This window comes from Microcaecilia unicolor, chromosome 6 (genome assembly GCF_901765095.1).
Source record: "Microcaecilia unicolor chromosome 6, aMicUni1.1, whole genome shotgun sequence".
Taxonomy (NCBI): domain Eukaryota; kingdom Metazoa; phylum Chordata; class Amphibia; order Gymnophiona; family Siphonopidae; genus Microcaecilia; species Microcaecilia unicolor.
The window spans coordinates 164,875,181-164,897,980 of NC_044036.1; the positions used below are offsets into that span (position 1 = coordinate 164,875,181).

General features: G+C 43.3%; 1 protein-coding gene across 2 annotated transcripts in view; it reads right to left on the reverse strand.

Annotated features, from left to right (window-relative positions):
- The window catches only part of FBLN2 (fibulin 2), a 206,428-nt gene that overhangs the window by 48,978 nt on the left and 134,650 nt on the right, over nt 1-22,800 (reverse strand). For both annotated transcript variants that reach the window (XM_030206340.1, XM_030206338.1), the window contains exons 6-8: nt 16,020-16,220; nt 4,958-5,086; nt 2,403-2,501 (exon numbers count right to left, since the gene is read on the reverse strand). In XM_030206340.1, the coding sequence (XP_030062200.1) occupies nt 2,403-2,501; nt 4,958-5,086; nt 16,020-16,220 (429 nt within the window). The remainder of the gene's footprint in view (nt 1-2,402; nt 2,502-4,957; nt 5,087-16,019; nt 16,221-22,800) is intronic.

Sequence of the window (22,800 nt, forward strand, 5' to 3'; positions counted from 1 at the left end):
CACCTCAGTGGGTGGCAGTAAGGGCTACCCCCTAAATGGCCATATGGCAAATGCTTTACTTGCTGCCCAGCCATTTCCTGTAGGAAAGTGAGACTTAACTTTTACCAGCTGCGGTAAAAGGGGGCCTATGTGAGCGTTTAAAACACACATCGATGCCAGTGCCGGCCCCCTTTTGCTGCAGCTTGGTAAAAGGGGCCCTTATTTTGTAGGTGGTAAGGGCTCATGCACTAACCACACGCTAACTGGTTAGCATGCAGTGATGTAGTTGTGCTAATTAATCAGTGCAGTACACACCTACTATCTGCCCCCAGCGTTAAAAAATAAAATCTATTTTTTATGTAATTTTTTTTAACAAGATTACACTTGTCATTAGAAATACAGCCATATTTTTATATACCAAAAGAAAAATTAATTTCAATCTTTAACATAATAATATTTGCTTCCTTAGACCACAATTGCATGTAAAATCTATTTTTTAGTGCATGGGAAGCACGTGCAGATGCCAAAATTACCATGGGACACCTGAATGTACCTCAGGTAGGCATTTTAAACTGCGGTATGTGTAGGAACGACCCACATTAGCATGTGCTAAGTCCATTAATTAGCGTACTTCAGTAGACATACCGATTGTCCTTTTAACCCTCAGTCTTGTTCACTACCAGTTTATTCAAATCTGTAATCTACATTTAGAGTCTTAGTGAGTCTAGGGTTACCATATTTTGTCCCCCAAAAAGGAGGACACATGCCCCGCCCCCACCACACACCCCATCCCACCCCTTCACACCCTCGCTCCGCCCCTGTCATATTTTCCCCTCCCCCCTGTCACATACCCCATCACCCCCCTCCCCATCACCCCGCTCCCCTTACCTTATTACTGCCCTGGTGGTCTAGTGACTTCTTTGGGGGAGGAAAGAGCCCCCTCTTTCCTGCCCAGAGTGCTGCCCTGCATGCATCCCTCCTGTTGGTGATCTCGGCGCCCATTCAAAATGGCTGTCGAGAGTTGAAGTTTCGCGAGGTCACTTCAACTCTCGGTGGCTATTTTGAATCAGCACCGAGGATCAGGAACAGGAAGGATGCATGCAGGGCAGTGCTCCGGGCAGGAAAGAGGGGGGCTCTTTCCTGCCCCGAAGGCGGAAGAGGTCACTAGACCACCAGGGCACTAGTAAGTAAGGGGATGGGAGGCTAGCAATCTGCCCGTTTGTCCGGATTTCTGGACAAACGGGCAGATTGGCAAAACCCGCCCGGTTGCCCGGACATGCCCTCAAAAAGAGGACATGTCCAGGTAAATCCGGACATATGGTAACCCTAAGTGAGTCCTCACTCGGGGCCGCTTTTACCAAGCTGCGGCAAAAGGGGGCCTGTGCTGGCGTCGGCGCATGTTTTACACTCACTCTGAGGCCCCCTTTTACTGTAGCTGGTAAAAGGGAAGTCTTGCTTTCCTACAGGAAATGGCCAGGCGGCAAGTAAAGCACTTGTTGTGCAGCCATTTCGGGTGGGATCCTTTACTGCCACCCATTGAGATGGTGGTAAGGGCTCCCACATTGCGGTAAACCGGGCAGCGCGCAGCACTGCCTAATTACTGCCGGGTACACTCCGGTGCTACAAAAATAAATGAATTTTTGTAGTGCAGGAAATGACAGCACGTAAGGGTGGGAAGTACTGCTGGGCTGCTGAGGTAGCCCGGCAGTACTTCCTATATGGTGAGCTGTAAGCCCGCATTGGGCTTATCGCCGCTTAGGAAAAGGAGCCCTCAATGCCTTTCTCCTTTAAAAATAAAAAAAAAACTGACTACCTTTCTGCTTACCTTCCTATAACCTGGAGAAGTCAGGAATGCGAATTTGACTTCCTCTGCTGCTGGAGGCAATTCAAGTTCTTGGAAGCTTCCCAATTCCAGCAGCTTAGTAAGAGGACCCCTTAGTCTTGAAGACTAGTTTGTTTCAATACAGTTATAACTATAAATTTTTTTTTATTTACCTAAGGGGTGGAGGGCAGGGGAAGGGGGCAGAAAAGGGATTATGTATTATAAAGCTTATTTGTTACATAGAAGGGAGTCTAGGTGTTGATCTTGCAAGAATCAAAGTTGAAGATGGCAAAGGCCTGAAATGAATGAATGTGACTTTGCTGCAACAAAAATTATAAAACTACTCTTCCACGACTATATGTGGTTGGCAATGTGGCAACTTGAACACTGTCCTAATTTCTGTGGAAGGGAGTGGGAAATGGGTGGGTATGTTTGAAGAGAAGCCCTGGAAGTAAAGATGATATTTATAATCAAACCTTGAGTAGACTGAAATACAAGCAGTAGGGCTCTTAAAATATGTCTGGCTAAATGATATTGATGAATTGATACTGTTGTTCTATTCACAGTGTATCCCTGAGAAAACCTATCATAATATACTGACCTTCACAGGAAACATTACTTGAGAGAGTGAATCCGGGAAAACAAGAGCACACAATGTCTTTTCCAATGGAATTACACACTTGCATACAGGGTCCATTACCTATACAAACAATATAGAGCACAGGATACATTAAACTGATTCTAACAAATGCTTTCTACAGTAGAATTGGTATTTTATTAGAAATATTACAATGCATGTGGGATAAATCTCTGAAAAGCAGTCCCAGGGATTTCCAACTGAAATCCCTGCATTGGCTTTCTTGGGAGAATCTTAACTCTTAATCCCCACAGAGAGCTCAGCACAATTTTTAGAGGAGGTTTTCCCCATAGATAAACCTCTGTTTAGCCATGGAAATCCCTGTGAAAATAATTCTACTGATATAGGGGCCCTTTTACTAAAGTACATTAGATTTTACAGTTGCCATGGCTTAATGCAGAAAATTTACATGCGGTACCTGCAAACCTAACATGGCAACTATTGAGGGTGTGTCCTGCAAATCCTGGTGCAAGTCTGGCATTAAAATGCCCATTAATGCAAGTACTCAGATCACAGTTAGGGGCCCTTTTACCAAGCTGCGGGAAAAAGGGCCCTGCGCTGGTGTTGGGGGCCGTTTTTCTTGCGCACCAGGGCTCTTTTTACCACAGGGGGTAGAAAAGCCCCCAGTACACATGGCCATGCGGTAAGAGAACTCTTACCGCATGGCCATGCGATGGGGAGCCCTTAACGCCATCCATTGATGTGGCGATAAGGGCTCCCGCACTAACCCGGAGGTAACCGGGTAGCGCGCAGTGATGCCCGATTACCACCAGGTTACTGCCACACAAGTCATTTCCAGGTGTTTTCTTTTTCCCTCTGTAAAAGGGCCCCTTGGGGTGGAAGCACTTACCCCCAGATTATATATAATGGCGCCCAAAATTGGGTGCCAATTTTTGAGTGCCGATCCATGATGTGCATCCAACTTTATTGACTAATGAACAAATAATTGGTTGCCAATTGGCACTAATCAGCAGCAAATTGGATTTGGGCGCACATCTGGCTAGGCGCTATTCTATAAAAATGTGCCCAAATCCCATAACGTGTTACGCAAAGGGGCATGGGAGGTCCATGGGAGTGTTAGGGGCGTTTCTATCATTTGCACACAGAAATATAGAATACTGGGGATGTACCCAAATTGGGTACCAGGAATGACACCTAGTTTCAGCAGGCATAACTCCTGCTGCCTAAATTCGGGCACTGAAATCAGTACTCAATTATTCTATAATGGGTGCTCATCATGATAGAATTAGCATTGAGCGCTGATTATTTTCAGTGCTCAATTTTGGGTGCCACATACTGAATCTCACCCTATTTAGGAGGTGCTAAGCGGGCCCAAGTTAATTGCAAAAATGGCAGTTAGCATGCAGTATATGTCACATATCACCTGCAATAGGCCTAGCATACCCACTGTCTGCCCATGCCCCAATGCATGGTTTATTGGGCAGTAACTGTAAAAATAATGCAAAGTCTATTACCGCATTTGTGCTGTAGCAATTACCACACCTTAAACTGTGTATTAAGGGCCCCTTTTACACAAAGTGGGAATATCAGTATTGCTGTTTTGCTGTACACCAATCCTGTACTACCGCCTGGCTCCTTCAGGAGGCCAGCAGCAGGACCGCCGAGAGGGGGGGCAGGGGGGACAAAATTCCCTAGGTCCGAGCCTCCAAGGGGGCCCGGCGCCGCAGTCCCACCCGCCCTCCGTCATCAACCATCTGCCACCGGGTCGGGCCCCCTGCATTGAAATCACAGCACCTCTCACCTCCGTGTGAAAGCGCTGCAGACAGCTGGGCAGCAGATCGCCTCCCTTCGGGCCTCCTTCCCTCCCTGTGTCCCGCCCTCGTCTGACGTAACTTCCGCAAGGGTGGGACACAGGGAGGGAAGGAGGCCCGAAGGGAAGCAATCTGCTGCCCTGCTGCCTGCAGTGCTTTCACACGGAGGTGAGAGGCACTGTGATTTCAATGTAGGGGGTCCGGCCTGGTGGCAGACGGAGGGGGCGGGTGGAGGGGGGAGCGGCGACCTCTGGGGGGGGGGGGATGGCGGCGGGGTCGGGGCCCCGGGGGCAACCTTGCCCCGGGCCCAGTCTCTCAGTGGCCCTGGCCAGCAGTAGTGCTTGCTCCCAATGCACACCATTTCTGACATGTCAGATTTTTAAACATTTTTGTGGCAGGGCCTTACCGCACACTGCCCGGTTACTGCTGGGGTAGCACGGGAGCCCTTACTGCCTCCTAAATGTGCACACAGCAAGTGTTTCAATAACTGCATGCCCATTTCCATCCCCCACCCAGAATTTCCTTTTTCCATGCAGTGGTAAAAGAGGGACCTCAGCGCATGGCAAACCTGCACACCAATCCCTCCGCAGGGCCCCTTTTACCGCCTAACACACTTTAGTAAAAGGGCTCAATAATATGCAAAAATATATTTAAGCAAAATAGGTAACGTTTCTTGTTCTTTTTATAAGGTGCATTTCATCATCTTAGGCACTGCTTAAATCTTAGGTCAACAAACAGCAAACAAACCTATACATTTGTCTTCTTTGATCTGAGAAGCTCTAGTGGTGGCTTCTGGTGGTGGAACAGATGTATTTTCTTGAATTTCAGAAGAAAGAGAAACTTCTTCTAACGCTGCGATTTGCTTGTTTTCATTTTCTGAAAAAGAAATACCCAGCTTATGAAAACCACAATGATTTATTTCTATTTTTTAAAGTGGCATTTCAATTGAGCCAGCCTAAAAGACCAGTACATCAAATTACAGATGTTCATCATCTCCAGAATTTGAAAACAATGGAGGTGTCAGAGATTCTTTGCTTGACTTGATTTGTTTTTTGTTTTTTTCCAGTTTTACACTTTTATTGATATACCATAAACACACCAGAACAGCTGGATAGAAATAGGTCACAAAGATGAATTTTATAGAAACATTGACTAAGAGGCAAGTAGATATAAAAACCTGTAAGGACTCCCAAAATTTGCAGTGCTTAGCTATTCAATTAGTCCTTTTTATGAAAGCTGCTTCATATTTAGTAGTGAGACAGACATTATGCCATCAAGTATTAAAATCTATGTGAGAACAGTTCTTTCAATTGGTCAGAATAATTTTTAAATGAACCAGTATATCAAACAGTTATGTATTTATTTATTTATTTATTTATAGTACATTTCTACCCCACATTTTCCCACACATGCAGGCACAATGTGGCTTACATAGGATTAATAAAAATTACAATACAGTACAGAAGAGTTGTGGTAAGAGACAGGAAGCATGGAAAGGGCATATCATTCAGTAAGACTATGGGGGGAGTAGGTTAATCCAAATAGATGAGTTTTCAGCAGCTTCTTGAACAGCTGGTGATCCATTTGCTTTTTTAAGTATTTTGGCAAAGCATTCCAATTCTTAGCACTGGAGTAATGGAAAGACGAAGAGAAGATCGATTTGTATCTGACGTCTTTACAACTTGGGAAGTGCAGGTTGAGATAAGAACACGAGGTAGCTACTGCGTTTCTGGGCGGGAGGTCAATAAGACCAAACATATACTCCGGAGCTTGCCCGTAAATGATTTTATGAGTTAAGGAGCAGATTTTAAAAGAGATTCGTTCCTTCACAGGCAACCAGTGAGCAAGTGCAAAGTGATGCATGTGGGAAAGAGGAACCCGAATTATAGCTATGTCATGCAAGGTTCCATGCTAGGAGTCATGGACCAAAAAAGGGATCTAGGTGTCGTCGTTGATGATACGTTGAAACCTTCTGCTCAGTGTGCTGCTGCGGCTAAGAAAGCATATAGAATGTTAGGTATTATTAGGAAAGGAATGGAAAACAAAAATGAGGATGTTATAATGCCTTTGTATCGCTCCATGGTGCGACCGCACCTCAAATATTGTGCTCAATTCTGGTTGCCGCATCTCAAAAAAGATATATTGGAATTAGAAAAGGTGAACAGAAGGGCGATGAAAATGATAAAGGGATCGGGACGACTTCTCTATGAGGAAAGGCTAAAGTGGCTAGGGGTCTTCATCTTGGAGAAAAGGCGGCTGAGGGGAGAAATGATAGGTCTATAAAATAATGAGTGGAGTGGAACGGGTAGATGTGAAGCGTATGTTCAAGCTTTTCAAAAATACTAGGACTGTAGTAAATTTAAAACGAATTGGAGAAACGTTTTATTCACTCAACGTGTAATTAAACTCTGGAATTCGTTGCCAGAGAATGTGGTAAAGGTGGTTAGCTTAGCGGAGTTTTAAAAAGGTTTGGCCGGCTTCCTAAAGGAAAAGTCCTTAGACCATTATTAAATGGACTTGGGGGAAACCCACTATTTCTGGGATAAGCACTGGGATAAACAGTGGTAATGTTTTGTACTTTTTTTGGTTCTTGCCAGGTATTTTTGACCTGGATTGGCCACTGTTGGAAACAGGATGCTGGGCTTGATGGACCTTTGGTCTTTCCCAATATGGCAATACTTACGTACTTATGTACATGCGCTAAATGATAAGAATCCCATTATATTCCTATGGGCGTCATCATTTAGCGCACGCAAAATCTGTTAGCATACCTTAGTAAAAGGACCTCTTGATTCTTTGGGTTCTCATATTAAAAAATGTCACTCAAGGGTCCTTTTACCAAGCTGCGATAAAAAGGGCTCTGCGGTAGGGGCAGGGCCCTTTTTGCCACTCACCACGGACCTTTTTACCACAGCAGGTAAAAAGCGCCTAAAAAAGACATAGCCATGCGGTAAGAATATTCTCACCACATGACCATGCAGGGGGAAAGCACTTACCACCACCCACTGAGGTGACGGAAAGGGCTCCCGCAGTAACCCAGCGGTACCCGGGCAGTGCCAGGTTAATTCCACGCTAGAAATTACAGAATTATTTTTTATAGCAACGGAAATGGCACATGCTTGAGGTGGAACTATCCTGAACCATTCTAAAGTATGAAAAAACAGTTCCTCTGTCGAAGGCCTTTTCTGCATTCCATGACAGGACCAGCAGCAGAGTACCCTGACTCTTTGTTAAGGGGTCCTTTTATCAAGGTACAGTGAAACCTGGGATCAGCGTTTTCTAATGCTGGATTTTTCTGCATCCCATACTCATATTTACCATGGAAGTTGGCCTTTTTTATTTTTGCAGGTTATGCACTAATGTTCCCATTAGCGTGTGGCACCTGCAAAAATACAACATAGGAGCAGTGGAGGAGTGGCCTAGTGGTTAGGGTGGTGGACTTTGGTCCTGAGGAACTGAGTTCGATTCCTGGCACAGGCAGCTCCTTGTGACTGTGGGCAAGTCACTTAACCCTCCATTGCCTGCTGCATTGAGCCTGCCATGAGTGGGAAAAAGTGCAGGGTACAAATGAAACAACAAAAAAAAAACCCACCTCCTAAATGTTCCTGCATTATCCAGTTAGCACATGCTAATGCAATGTTCTAATTAGATAATGCAGGAATGCTCACTCTCTGTCCATGCCCCCCCCTCAAAATGCTAACACACATTTAGGGGTAATTTTGCAAAGCGGTGGTAGGGCTACCGTGTATGTAGAACATGCCAAATCGACACTACCTCCCAGTTAGGGTGCCCACCCAGTGGTAATGTCAAAGTTGGTACGCGCTGTTTCTCACAGTAGAAAATATCTCAGGCGGTAATCGGCAATGCGGCCGCATTGGCATGTGCTACATGAGTACTGCACAAGTAATGAGTGAGCCCTTACTGCAGGTAGTTAATAGCCAAGCGCTACCTTTAATTCTAGCGCACGGCCATTTACTGTCCCCATTGAAAAAAGCCTTTTTTCCCCAGCCACAGTACAAAATTACCTAGCACGCACCAAAAAACACTACCACAGGCCACTTTTTACCATGGCTTTGTAAAAGGACCCTTTAGTGCATTCAAGTAGGTATAATACCGTAAAATGCTTTTACCATGTTTTGTGGTAACCTGTTTTTCCCCTCACTAAGCATGTGTTAGGTGCTCTTTTACAAAAGGGTATTAAGCCCTAAGTTATTGAAAAAGACACAGTCATTGTCTTTTGAGTGTCTGCCCATCATAAACTCCATTTGGTCATCATGGTCTAGGAGCTAGGATCTTAGCATACATTTTGACATCTACATTAATCAAGACCAGTCTGTAAATTGAACATAGATTGGGTTCTTGCCTGGCTAAGGGATAAGTACATAAGAATTGCCATGTTTGTCTGAGGGCTTTTTACCTGCTGCGGTAAAACGGGCCCTGGCGTGTGGGAAAAATGGCACCCACCACTAGCTCAGGGCCCTTTTTCCCGCAGCTTGGTAAAAGGACTTCTATTTCCTTGCCATGGGTTTGGATTGTCAATCTAAAGTTAGATATAAAGGTTAATTAAATTCCCTTGCAACTATAACAGGTACATTCCCCAGCTCCAACAAAATTTTTGCAAGCTGTCTATGGACATTGGAAGAGTCAGCTGTGGGGGCATAGATGTTCATTATATTTATTTATTTGTGACATTTATGTTTATGTTTATTGAGGCATTTATGTTTATGTTTATTGAGGCATTTAATATACCACCTTTCAGGACAGGAATCAAAGCAGTGTACAATACTAGCAGAAACAATGGAAAGAAACCACAAAATAAGATAAGACAAGGGAAAGGTGAGAAATCAAATCAATTTTTGTATACCGCTAATATCCCCTTTCCAGGGTTGAGTGCGGTTTACATTCTAGGTGAGACAAAAGCCGATAAGGTTAGCGTGAAGCATGAGAACAATTAGAGACCATTGGTGTAATGCATGAGACCAAAAACATTATAGGAATGGAGAATGGATGATACTAGGAGGTAGAAGTCAATGGAATGTTATGAAGCAGTCTTTGGGAACAGAAAGGTTTTTAGCATGGAATGATTTTTTTTTTTTTTTTTTTTGGTTGTAGAAGGAAACAGTGGAGCTTTGAATTGGCAACATTTCTCAATTTCATTTTGGGGGGGTGGTTTGTTTCTTTTTAAAATTTTCATTATATTTATCTTTTCTTTCAATAATGAAGCAGAATAATTTAAAACAAAATAATTAAAAAAAAATAACTAAATGAAATGAAAATCTATTGCTGCATGAACTGTTCTTGATAGTCATTATGGTCCTGGAGAAAACTAGAGACTTTGTTAGTTGTGAAGAAGAGAATTTGTGAGGTCTGGAAAGATCACATACTATGAGCATCTTGCATTTCTTTTTTGCTGGACATTTAGAAGGGTATCTCAACCTACAGCTGATTTCAGTTAAAAAAAATAAAATAAAATGTAAAGCTTCCATGTACCTTGGAATCTCTTGGGAAAAATATTCTTGGATGGCAACATTCATTTTTTTTTATTAAGCAATTAAGTAATAGCTAAGTAAAATACTGGTATGTTGTGCAACTAAACAAAGATTTTAACTGTACTGATTAAGCTTGGTGTCTCGCCAAACTGAAAATACTAGACATTACAGCAATTACAGTACAATAGGCTTTTTTTCTCAAGACTTCCACCGCATTAGGTAATTTAGAATTTTAAGCCACTGGCTTAGGATCAACTATTTCAGCTAAAATGAACATTCAGGAAGCAATAACATGTGTCTGGGCTGGATAAAGATTATCAACTCCGATCACAAAGCTATTCTTCATATATCACATGCTGAAAAGAAAGAGAGAACAAGTATAGGCAGATCATGAATCTTTACATTTTTCTTTGTTGGAAAGTTTGAGCTACATGAACATCAGCCACATGTTCACCAGTTCAACAGCTGTGCACCGCTGCATAACACTCAAGCATGCATAGCTGAGGAAGAAAGGCTGGGGGTAACGTTCAGGAGGTCTGCATTTGATTTAAACACTGGTCATCATGGTTGTGTTATGCCTGGATATTCAGTGCAGGTATCCGGATGCCAGAAAGTACTGAATATCTGGATATAATTTAGTTGCTGGAACATTCAGACCGGTACCCAGATAAAAGTTAGAACAGATTTTTAGTGTCCTAATTTTATCCAGGCAGTTACTCAGTTAGCGGTTCTGAAAACTGATGCTAACCAGCTAAGTGGAAACTCCGCCCAGGCCTCGCCTGCTTTGGAACTTGTGGTAATATCTGGACATTGACATTAAGAGTCTGGATAGGCTGCCTCAGCACAAGTGGGTTTATGGTTAATTTTTACATTATAAAGTTTAGTTATATGTTAACATGTATTCTGAACTACTGTGATTGGCCACAAGCCAGAAGGGCGGTATATCAAATGGTGTGAAAAGATAAAGAAATAAATACATTTCAGTTCTAACCTACCTGGATAGCTATCTGGGTGCCAGCACTGAATATGAGGGTGACCCCCCTCCGAAAAGTGTTTCTGTTACAGGCAGGGGGTGAGAGGATTTTCTCAGGGTCTCTATGACAACCTTTGGGTGGATAAAGAGAATCCTAGCCCTAGTGGGCAGGGTGAGGAGAAGATAAACAGGGTTGTTTGTGGTAACAGGTTCTTTGGTTTCTCCTCCCCCCCCCCCCCCCCCAAGATCTTGAGCATTGAGGGAGAAGTCCTGGAATGAAGTAAGTGAAAACCTGTGGTGACTGGTGGATGAGATCCTTGCCCAAGGGTAAAGGGTGCCAGTGCTTGGTCTCCCGGTGTGGGGAGCCCTAAGGGAAGGAGTGTCTGGTGGGAGAAGACACCACAGGCAGGAGAGGAATGAGGGTGGAGGAGCCTCCTTTCTAGTGGAATGCCTGCCAGTGCTCAGAAGAACCCTGATCCAGGATGAGCCAGAGATAAATGTGATTTTACATGGATTTGATTTATGACCTTTATGTGTTAATATTGTATTTTCTTTCTCCTGTTACTCTATCTTATCTATCTATATGTTCGTCTTTGCTTACACCCTATATTGTTTATTAAAATGTTTTATTGTGTATTGTGTTGGCATAGTATGTTACATTGCAATGTATTGTTGTTTGAATATTTTTACTGCTGTAATTGTCTATTGCTCATTTTTTACTTATTCTTGCTGAACACCGCCTTGAGTGAATTCCTTCAAAAAGGCAGTAAATAAATCCTAATAAATATGTGTTGGAACTGTACATATTAGACTGTCTTCCATGAACTGTTTCTTTTTTTTTTAGTTTGTTGTTCAGTCAAATGAATAAAGAACCAATTAGTGCCAATTTTGGCTTTTTAACAGCAATTATAGGCACTAATTAGATTTAATTGGAAGTAACGCATGTAAAGTTAGACTCAGGATTGGCATCTAAAATTTACATGCGGTCCAAAAAAAGGGAGCATAGAAATGGGAGGGGGAGGTTCATGGGTGTTTCAGGGCGGATTGGGGGCATGGTTTTGAATTACATGTGTAATTACAGAATAATGCTGCTCTGTGCATAAATTTAGGTGCAAGCACTTAGACCCCATTTTTGTTGGTGCAAATGGCTATGCCGAAATTTACATGCAACTCTTCGCTTAAGCGTTTTTTCTATAAACTGCGCCAAACTTTAGGCACAGCTTATAGAATACTGTTTAAGCGGGTATTTTCAGTGCCAAGTTTTTTTAGGCGCCATATATAGAATCTAACCGTTAAGTTGCATGCACATCTTGAATCAATGTCAAAATTTGGGTGCCATATATAGAATCTGGGGGTTAGTGCCTAAAAGGCCCTTTTACTAAGCGGCAGTAAGCCCACCATAGGCTTACCGTGAGTCAATCAGGATCTATCACCAGCCCAACGTGGATGCTGGCGGTAATTTCATCCCCAGTGCACGGAATTTCCGGTGCTAGCGGAAATATTCAAAAAATATTTCTGTAGGGGGTTACCTGGCAGCAATCAGGCATCACCGCACACTACCCGGTTACCGCTGGGTTAGCGTGGGAGACCTTACCACCACCTTAGTGTGTGGTAGAAGTGCTCCCCTTCCATTGCCACATGGAAAGAGCAATCTTACCACATGGCCATGTCTTTTTTCAGCCTTTTTACCAGCTGCAGTAAAAAGGGCCTCGTCATGCGGCAAAAATGGCCCCCACCACTAATGCAGGGCCCTTTTTACCACAGCCTAGTAAAAGGGACCCTAACAGGGGAATTTTCGAAAGAGAAGGGCGCCCATCTTCCGACACAAATCGGGAGATGGTCATAATCGAAAGCCGATTTTGGGCGCCCTCAACTACTTTCCGTCGTGGGGACGACCAAAGTTCACGGGGGGGGGGGGGGGGGGGGGGGCGTGTCGGCACTGTACCAAAGGCGAGTCTGGGGCGTGATTAAGAGATGGCCGTCCTCAGCTGATAATGGAAAAAAGAAGCGCATTCCTCATGAGCATTTGGCCGATTTTACTTGGTCCATTTGTTTTCATGACCAAGCCTCGAAAAGGTGCCCGAACTGACCAAATGACCACCGAAGGGAATCGGGGATCACCTCCCCTTACTTCCCCAGTGGTCACCAACCCCCTCCCACCCAAAAAAAAATTTTTTAACAGTTTTTGCCAGCCTCTATGCCAGACTCAAATGTCATACCCAGCTCCATCACAGCAGTATGCAGGTCCCTGGAGCAGTTTTTAGTGGGTGCCATGCACTTCAGCCAGGCGGACCCAGGCCCATCCCCCCTACCTGTTACACTTGTAGTGGTAAATGGGAGCCCTTCAAAACCCACCCGAAACCCACTGTACCCACATGTAGGTGCCCCCCTTACTCCTTAGGGCTATGGTAGTGGTGTATAGTTGTGGGGAGTGGGTTTTGGAGGGGGTTGGGGGGCTCAGCACCCAAGGTAAGGGAGCTATGCACCTGGGAGCAATTTGTGAAGTCCACTGCAGTGCCCCCTAGGGTGCCCGGTTGGTATCCTGGCATGTGAGGGGGACCAGTGCACTACTAATGCTGGCTCCTCCCACAACCAAATGCCTTGGATTTGGTCGTTTTTGAGATGGTCGTCCTTGGTTTCCATTATGGCCGAAAATCCGGGACAACCATCTATAAGGTCGACCATCTCAACATTTAGGTTGACCATCTCTAAGGTCGACCTAAATGTTGAGATTTGCGCGTTCCCAACCATATTATCGAAACGAAAGATGGACGCCCATCTTGTTTCGATAATACGGGTTTCCACGCCCCTTCGGCGGGACTTCCTTAGAGATGGGTGTCCCCGTTCAAAAATGCCCCTCTAAGTGTAGTATGTGTGTAAGGACTCATGACCTTGCAGAGAATTAAGTGCATGTATTCAGCCAGACAATTTTAGTTTCCATCTGTAGAACCTGCGATACATGTGAAAAACACTTTATAATATTACTTTCAGTAAGGGCATATGTCACTAGCTACAGGTTCCTGAGTCCATGCAATTACCAATGTAAATCCTCTTTGCTGGTACTCAATTGCCCAGGGAATTTTTTTCCAGTTTTTTTCTGGGATTATGAAGTACCACAGTCAGTAATGCATATCACTGTTGTACCCAGTGATTTATATTCAGGCATTTTGATTCTATCCTGTCTTAGGGCCCTGTTTACTAAGCTGCGTTATATGCGCGTTAGTGTTTTAAATGCGCGTTAACCATGTACACGTGTTTAACAGTGTGCGCGCCTACAATATCCTTATAGACGCCTACACAGTTAACGCAAACGCTAATTGTAGGCGCATTAAAAATGCTAATGCGCTTTAGTAAACAGGGCCCTTAATGCTTTCTTTGCAGTCTTTGAGCTACTTACAATAGTTGTCTCAGGTTCTGCCAATAGGTGGCAGCACTGCCTTGTAGGCAAATACTTATTTTTAAAAATGTATTTCTTGTATTTGTTAGACCGCACAATCACAGCTATATCTCAGTGGTGTACGCATCAGTAAAACAGATAACCATAGCAAGACAAACCAACAAACTGCTGAATTTGTTTTACTGTTATCTATGATTTTAATTATTATGTATATTACACTGTGCTTTGCCTAGAATTTGCAAGATAGTGTAGAATATAAACAATAAATAAATAAGATCTGAAACCTACATCATGATCAAACATAAGCTGAAAACCTCAGACTCCTGAAAAAAAATCTATTTTATCAATATAACATGGAGGTGACAATCACACATCATGTACTCATTATGCAGATCTATAATACTGTGCCAAAGTACAATTAATGCTGCAGCAAAAAAATAAAAAAAAGGTATGAAACAGACCATCAAAACTTTGGAAATTTCAAATAGTCTTTGTGGATACTTGAGATAACCTGTGAGCAACTTCAGTTTACCACATTTTGGAGTGATCAGCCTGGTACCACATAAAATGATTTAATCTATCTACATACTTGGAATGTCTTACAAGGATGATTATCTTCATAAGACTAGTGAAGGTTGAAGGTGGTCTATCTAGAGCAGAAGTTCTCAACCCAGTCCTTAGGACACACATGGAGGGGCATTTTTTATATTGTGTCTAAGTCGGACTTTGGACATTTTGCGCTAAAGTCCAAAATCCAAACAGAAAACACACCCATTTTGAAAAAAGAAAAATGTCAATCTTTTTTTTTTTTTAAATATCATTTCAAACAAGATTTTGTGCTTTGTGCATTTAGCTTTTCAGGCCATTTTTTAAAAAATGTGCAAGTTAAAAATGCACAAAATCAAGCCATTGGGATGTAGGAGGGACCTGCAATTTTAGCAGACTGGTCCCCAAGACATCCCAGGAGAGCAATGGAGTACCCTAGAGAACACTTTTGTGCACTTCATGAAAATGCTCCCAGGTGCACATCTTACCTTTGCTCCCATATCTTGTTCCCTGAACCCTCCAAAACCCATCCAAAACACACTGTCCCCCACTGTACATAGCTACAATAGCCATTATGGGTGAAGAGGACACCTATATGTAGATACAGTAGGGTTTTGATGACTTTGGGAGAGGGGTCATAGTTTCCACCACAAGTGTGACAGGTGGCAATAGGAACCTGGGTCCCCCACTGAGTACTGCACCAACCACTACTCCAGAGGCCTGCATGCTGTTCTAATAGACCTGACTTTAACATCTGAAGCTGTCATAGAAGCTGGTGAGTACTATTTTTATTCACATTTTTTGGGGGTGGGTGGGAAGGGGTCAGTGATCACTAGAGGCGGTATGGGGGGGTCACCCTTGATTTCCTCCAGTGGTCATCTGGTCATTTGGAGCACATTTTTAGTGCCTTATTCATTCTAAAAACATCTTAGTTTTAGTTCTGTTTTGTTCATTAGGGCTGTAAAATATCCCACCTTCGAAATGCTCCCGACATGCCCCTTTGTGACTTGGACGTACTGCAGACAAACTGCATAGCTAAAACGTCTGCAAAATAGGTTTTCAAAATAGCAATTTGGACGGTTTTAGAAGAAAAATGTCCAAATGGTGCTTTATGGCAGTTTTTGGACATTTTTCTATTTTGAAAAAGAACCCCTTAGCTAGTCAAGTTTTCAGGATATCCACAATGAATATGTATGAGAGGAATTTGCATGCACTACCTCCATTGTATGCAGATCTATCTCGTGCATATTTATTGTGTGTATCCTGAAAACCTGACTAGCTGGGTGTCCCGAGGACTAGGTTGAGAACCCCTGGTCTAGAGAAAACAAGGATAAGAAACTAAGCTAATACATACTTCTGAAACTCGGCCAGCTTTTCATTGGCAGTTTCCAATCTTTTTCTCACCTGGTTTGCAGCTGATCTTATCTTCTTGCAGTACATATCCTGGGAAACACCCACATTTATAGCTCCCCACAGTGTTGATGCAAAGGTGTTTACACAGCTGTCCCGGATAGTCCAAGCATTCATCCATGTCATCACCAAGTAAAATATTTTCTTCTTCATTATCAACAGAGAAGGCCTCATTGTGTTGCTCTGTCTCTGAAACTAGTAACATTTCAATATATTGTATTGTAAACAAAAAGGCAAAATATTACAGTGGTACAAAAGACTATACACAGAACAGGATTTATATATAGACTAGATAAGCTACAGCTTAAGGCCTCACATTAAAAGGGCCCTAATTATGTATTACCTTTATAGTAATTAATGTTTGTATGTAATGTAGCATTTTATGCATGCTCTTTCACAAGCACGGAAAACTAAATGTACTTCCTACATAATCGAAGAGGGGCTTCTGAAATGTTACAGCTTAGGGACCACAATATGCATTAATCCAGCCCCAATTCTATTAACACATAAATAAAACATTGCAATTTTTCATCCTTGGAGGCTCTAGAAGACAAAGAGGGGCATAATTGAACGAAAACGTCTATCTCCATGGGCGTTTATCTCCGAGAGCGGGTCCGTGAAGGGGCAGAACGAACTGTATTTTCGAAAAAAATAGACGTCCATGTTTTATTCGACAATTTGTGAGCTGGGCGTTTTTGTTTTTCAGCGATAATGGAAAATGAAAGCGCCCAGCTCAAAAACGAATAAATCCAAAGCATTTGTTCGTGGGAGGGGCCAGGATTCGTAGTGCACTGGTCCCCCTCACATGCCAGGACACCAACCGGGCACCCTAGGGGGCACTTTTACAAAAACAAAAAAAAAAGGTAAAAGAGCTCCCAGGTGCATAGCACCCTTCCCTTGTGTGTTGAGCCCCCCAAATCCCCCTCAAAACCCACTGCCCACAAGTCTACACCATTACTATAGCCCTAAGGGGTGAAGGGGGGCACCTACATGTGGGTACAGTGGGTTTGGGGGGGGGGGTTGGACGACTAAGCATTAAGCAGCACAATTGTAACAGGTAGGGGGGGATGGGCCTGGGTCCACCTGCCTGAAGTCCACTGCACCCCTTAACAACTGCTCCAGGGACCTGCATACTGCTGCCAGGGAGGTGGGTATGACATTTGAGGGTGAAAATAAAAAGTTGTGAAACATCATTTTTTGTGGTGGGAGGGGGTTAGTGACCACTGGGGGAGTCAGGGGAGGTCATCCCCGATTCCCTCGGGTGGTAATCTGGTCACTTAGGGCACTTTTGGGGGCCTTATTCGTGAAAAAACAGGGTCCAGGAAAAGTGCCCTAAATTCTAGCTACAAACGCATACTTTTTTTCCATTACCGGCAAAAGGCGCCCATCTCTCCTCGGCCGATAACCATGCCCCAGTTCCACCTTTGCCACGCCTCCGACACGCCCCCGTCAACTTTGTACGCTTCCGCGATGGAGTGCAGTTGAAAACGTCCAAAATCGCCTTTCCATTGTACCGATTTATTCATTTTTGTGAGATAAACGTCTATCTCCCGATTTGGGTTGCAATATAGGCGTTTTTCTTTTTCAATTATAAGCTGGAAAATAACCCACACCACAAACAATGCCCACACTCCAATCCTTCCCCACATCGCACACTACTGTCCCACTCTTTATAAATGTGTTATCTCCATGATACTTTGTAACATACTTTGTATTATCTCTATGATACTATGTACCATACTCTGTAAGCCGCACTGAACCTGCTATTGAGCCGGAAAGAGCGGGGTATAAATGCCACAAATAAATGATGTGAGGTTGATAAATGCAACCTCCTGTTCATTTTAATACAATTTTATTTATTTATTTATTTAATAAAATTGTATTAAAATGAACAGGAGGTTGCATTTTCATTCTGAAAATGTTGGTGTTCAAGTCTGATCTGTGGCAACATATGCACATTATATTTGCTTGTATTTCTTGGGTGTTTGGGGATCCTGCACTTGATATGTTATAAGAGCATAAGAATAGCCATACTGGGTCAGACCAATGGTCCATGTAGCCCAGTATTCCATTTACAACAGTGGCCAAGCCAGGTCACAAGTACCTGGCAGAAATACAAATAGTAGCAGCATAGCAGCAATCCCAGGGCAAGCAGTGGCTTCCCCCAAGCTACTATAACCTCTTTAGCCTTTCCTCATATGAGAGGAGTTCCACCCCCTTTATCATTTTGGTTACTCTTCTTTGAACCTTTTCTAATTCCCCTATATCTTTTTTGAGATACGGCAACCAGAACTGAATTCAATAATCAAGGTAAGGTCGCACCATGGCTGGGTAGCTGATGGACATGAGGATCGCCTGATCACTTGCCTGCCTGGTTCGAAGGTGGCAGACCTCCTGTGTCACCTAGATAGGATTTTAGATAGTGCTGGGGAGGAGCCAGCTGTCTTGGTACATGTGAGTACCAATGACATAGAAAAATGTGGGAAGGAGGTTCTGGAAGCCAAAATTAGGTTCTTAGGTAGAAAGCTCAAATCTAGAACCTCTAGGGTAGACGTTTTTGCTCCAGAGAACTGAAAAACAGCCAAACACAATCCAAAGGGTTGTGTGGAATGAATGTAAAGAAATGAGGAAAGTGGGAAATACCCTCAGAAACCAACGCTTCTGCCAAGGTCTACTCAACAAGACACTATTATCTATAGAAGACTTTGTGCCCGTGATCAAGTTTCTTTCATGGGGTAAATATTCCCTACTCCACTCATTCAAAAATGCCCATATAGGAGCTCCATGCAAAATTGCCCATAATAGAGCACAAATGTTTTATACAAAAAAGCCCATAATAGAGCACAAATATTAAAGATAACTGAGTTACAAAAACTGTTCAAGAAACTTGATCACGGGCACAAAGTCTTCTATAGATAATAGTGTCTTGTTGAGTAGACCTTGGCAGAAGCCTTGGTTTCTGACGGTATTTCCCACTTTCCTCATTTCTTTACATTCATTCCACACAACCCTTTGGATTGTGTTTGGCTGTTTTTCAGTCCTCTGGAGTATTAGATTACCTGTTTAGGAATAACAGCCCATACTGTTTTTTTTCATCATTAGAAGTTTTTGCACCCTGTTTCACGTGCAGGGCTCAAGAGACAGGCAGAACTCCAGAGTCTCAATGCATGGATGAGGCAATGGTGCAGGAAGGAGGGTTTTAGATTTGTAAGGAACTGGGCAACATTCTGGGGAAGGGGGAGTCTATTCTGGAAGGATGAGCTCCACCTTAACCAGGCTGGGATCAGGCTGCTGGCATCGGCATTTAAAAAGGAAATAGAGCAGCTTTTAAACTAAAACCTGGGGGAAGGCCAACAGTCGTTCAAAAGTGCATGGTTCGGAACAAGGTATCTTTCAAAGATATCACCAAAACAGGGAAGAGAGGGTATCCCGGTAGCGAGGTTGCAATAGAGACGATAGTAGACCAGGTGTCTTTAAATAAAAAGCAGACAAAATATTGCAAATTAACACTGTCAACTGCTGAGCAAGATGTAAATAGGAACAACAAATATAGTTTGAAATGTCTATATGCGAATGCCAGAAGCCTAAGAAATAAGATGGGAGAATATATTGCACTAAATGAAAAATTAGATATAATAGGCATCTCTGAGACCTGGTGGAAGGAGGATAACCAGTGGAACACTGTCATACCAGGGTAAAAATTATATTATAGTAATAGGGTGGATTGAATTGGTGGAGAGGTAGCATTGTATGTTAAGGAGGGCCTTGAATCAAATAGTTTTATGTCACCTGCAAATTTAATCACCTCATATGTCATATCGATTTCCAGATCATTTATAAATGTGTTAAATAGCACCGGTTCTAGTACTGGTCCCTGCGATACTCCACTACTCACTCATGTCTACCGATGAGACAGTGACAGCTAAGAAAACATAACAGATTTTCTACAGTTGCCTCAAGACCAAACTTCTGCTGGTTGTAGTCCTACCTAAGATATTTTTTCATGATAGGTATCAATTATAGCATGGAAGAATTCTGTTAGAACCTCAAGGCTAACGAAGGTATGCAAACACATGATTGGTTCAAATATATGACCTCTCTATCACTCCAGTAGATTCTTTCAGATACCTTGGGGTTATGATTAACTCCAAACTTGTATTTGAGAACCAGTTCTCTCAAGTTATGAAAAAAAGGTTTCTTTTGCTATGTCGACTACACTCCATTAGACATCTTCTAGAATTCAACTCATTACATACCTTAGCTCACACTTTTATTATATCCCAGATTGATTACTGCAATACCACAGTCCATTGTCTTCAAACTCTACAAAATTTGGCCATTCATTTATTATGTAAAGCCAAATGTTTTGATCCCATTACTCCCCTGTTGGCAAAACTACACTAGCTCTTCATTTCTTATCACATACAATTTAAGATCCTTCTCCTTGCTCACAAGACTCTTCACTTGGGTAACCTCTCTTATCTTGCATCCCTGATTATCCCATACACTCCCACTCGAGCATTCCGCTCTTTGTTCACTAATTGACTGGTTCTACCTTCACAGAGACAGGCCCACTATGAGTCTGTTCGGCATTCTGACTTATTTCCTGGCTCCCTATCTTTGGAATGGCTTACCAGCAGATATTGGATCTGAGCTCTCACTAGCTAAATTTAAAACCAAGTTGAAGATTTTTTTCTCCCAGGCTGCCTTTGGATTTCTTCTTGCATAGTTTCTGGTACTTATGAATAGCTTTTAAGAGACAATGCTGTTCCTCCTTCTGCTATCCCCTACTCCTTTACCTGCCCCTTTTGATATACATTTAGTCTCTGTGTGTGTTAAATATACCTTTCCTACTGTATGATTTTAATATTTTTATTTTAAACCGCTTTGACCTTCTTTTGTCTAAGGCAGTATATCATAACATAAACAAATGTAGTTAATTAGTTCATTATTGTGTACCTACCTGCTTATAGACAATATAAACTGCATACATAAGTGAGCTAACTTATTCTGAGTTTCAATTTTGACTTCCTTTTGTAACGTACAACGAATGCTGCTTTGCCATGAGCTCTTGTTAATAAAGGTATTTAAATCTGAGTGGAAAATTACTCCCAGGTTCTCTAAATGGAGCCCAAATTTGAGCACCTAAAATTGCGCATGTTCCTGAGATCTGCGAGCAAATATATTATTGAATGAGCCATTAACAATAAATAATTGGCAGTAAACAATCAATTATTGATGTTAATTGGCTCTAATTTGAATTTGTACATGGATCTGGCTGCATGCAATTCTATAAAGACCCATGCACAACCCAATAGGGGGTATGACTATGGGAGAGGCATGGATGGATCAGGGACTTTTCCAAGAATTACACACAATGTTATAAAATTTGCGGGCTGCCTGCTCCAGTTGCACATCAGGTTTCAGCCAGTATAAGTCCTTGCATCTGAAGTTGGGCGCCAGAATGAGCACTAACCCTCGGATTCTATATAGCGTGCCTAGAGATCTGCGCCAAAATCCAGGCAGATTCTATAACAATGCATATAACTTAATTGGCTTAACAAGCTAATTAGCATTGATAACAGCTCTTAATAAGCAATAATGAGGACAAATTGCCAATAATTATAATTTACATGCACAACTCACTAAGCGTATTGTGTAACACACTGCGCCTAACTTCTAACGCATGCAGGATAAAAGGGGCATGGTTATGGGTAGGGAAATGGGCCTTTCATGAGCGTTCCAAATTTTACACACTTAGTTACAGAATATGGCCCTCTGTACCTAAATCTATGCACCGGGATTTACGCCATGTTTTTGTTGGTGTAAATGGATGCCCATAGTTTTAGGTGCTGGGATATCAACTAGGGGCGTAGCCAGACTTTGGCGGGTCCAGAGCCCGAGGTGAGGGGGCACATTTTAGCTCCCCCCCCCCCCGGCGCCGCCGACCCCCGCCATTTTGACCCCTCCCACCACCACCTTTGACCCCCACGGCGCCAAACCTTTTTATCCCTTCTTCCTGCTGCCGCCAACCCTCCCCTGCCGCCATCAGGTACCTTTGCACCCCGCCAGCCGAAGTCCTCTTCTCCGGCGCAGCCGCATTGCTGATCTGCAAGGGCAGGCATCTGTTTCTATGAGTCTGACGTCCTGCACGTGCAGGACATCAGACTCACAGAAACAGAAGCCTGCCCTTGCAGATCAGCAACGCGGCCGTGCAGGAGAAGAGGACCGGCTGGCGGGGGTTGGTGACCCCCGCCAGCAAAGGTACCCGATGGCGGCGGCAGGGGAGGTTTGGTGGCAGGGGGGCCAGGGCCAAATCCATGGGGGCCCATGCCCCTGTGGCCCTACGTGGTTACGCCCCTGATATCAACTAAGTGTATTCTATATATTGTGCCTAAATTTAGGCACCGCTTATAGAATGCGCTTAGGCGAAATGTTTTCCACAAGGATTTTTTAGGCACCATATATAGAATCCCCCCCCCCCCCCCCCAAATGCTATTGTATGAAAAGTTCTCAGCCTAGAGCACCCTTTATAGAATGACGCTGTGCACATATTTTTCCCAGTGCATACTTTTTGGCACCATTTACTAAATCCAGCACTTAATATTTTCCGGATCAATCAGGTCTCTTCCCGGTTTATAGCTGTAACTTGAGATTAGAGAATGACATGGGGACGGGGACCCACAGTAACTGCGGGGATGGGGGCAGAGCTTGCGGGGATGGGGTGGGGACAGATCCTATGGAGACGGGGCGGGGATGGGGACAGATCCTACGG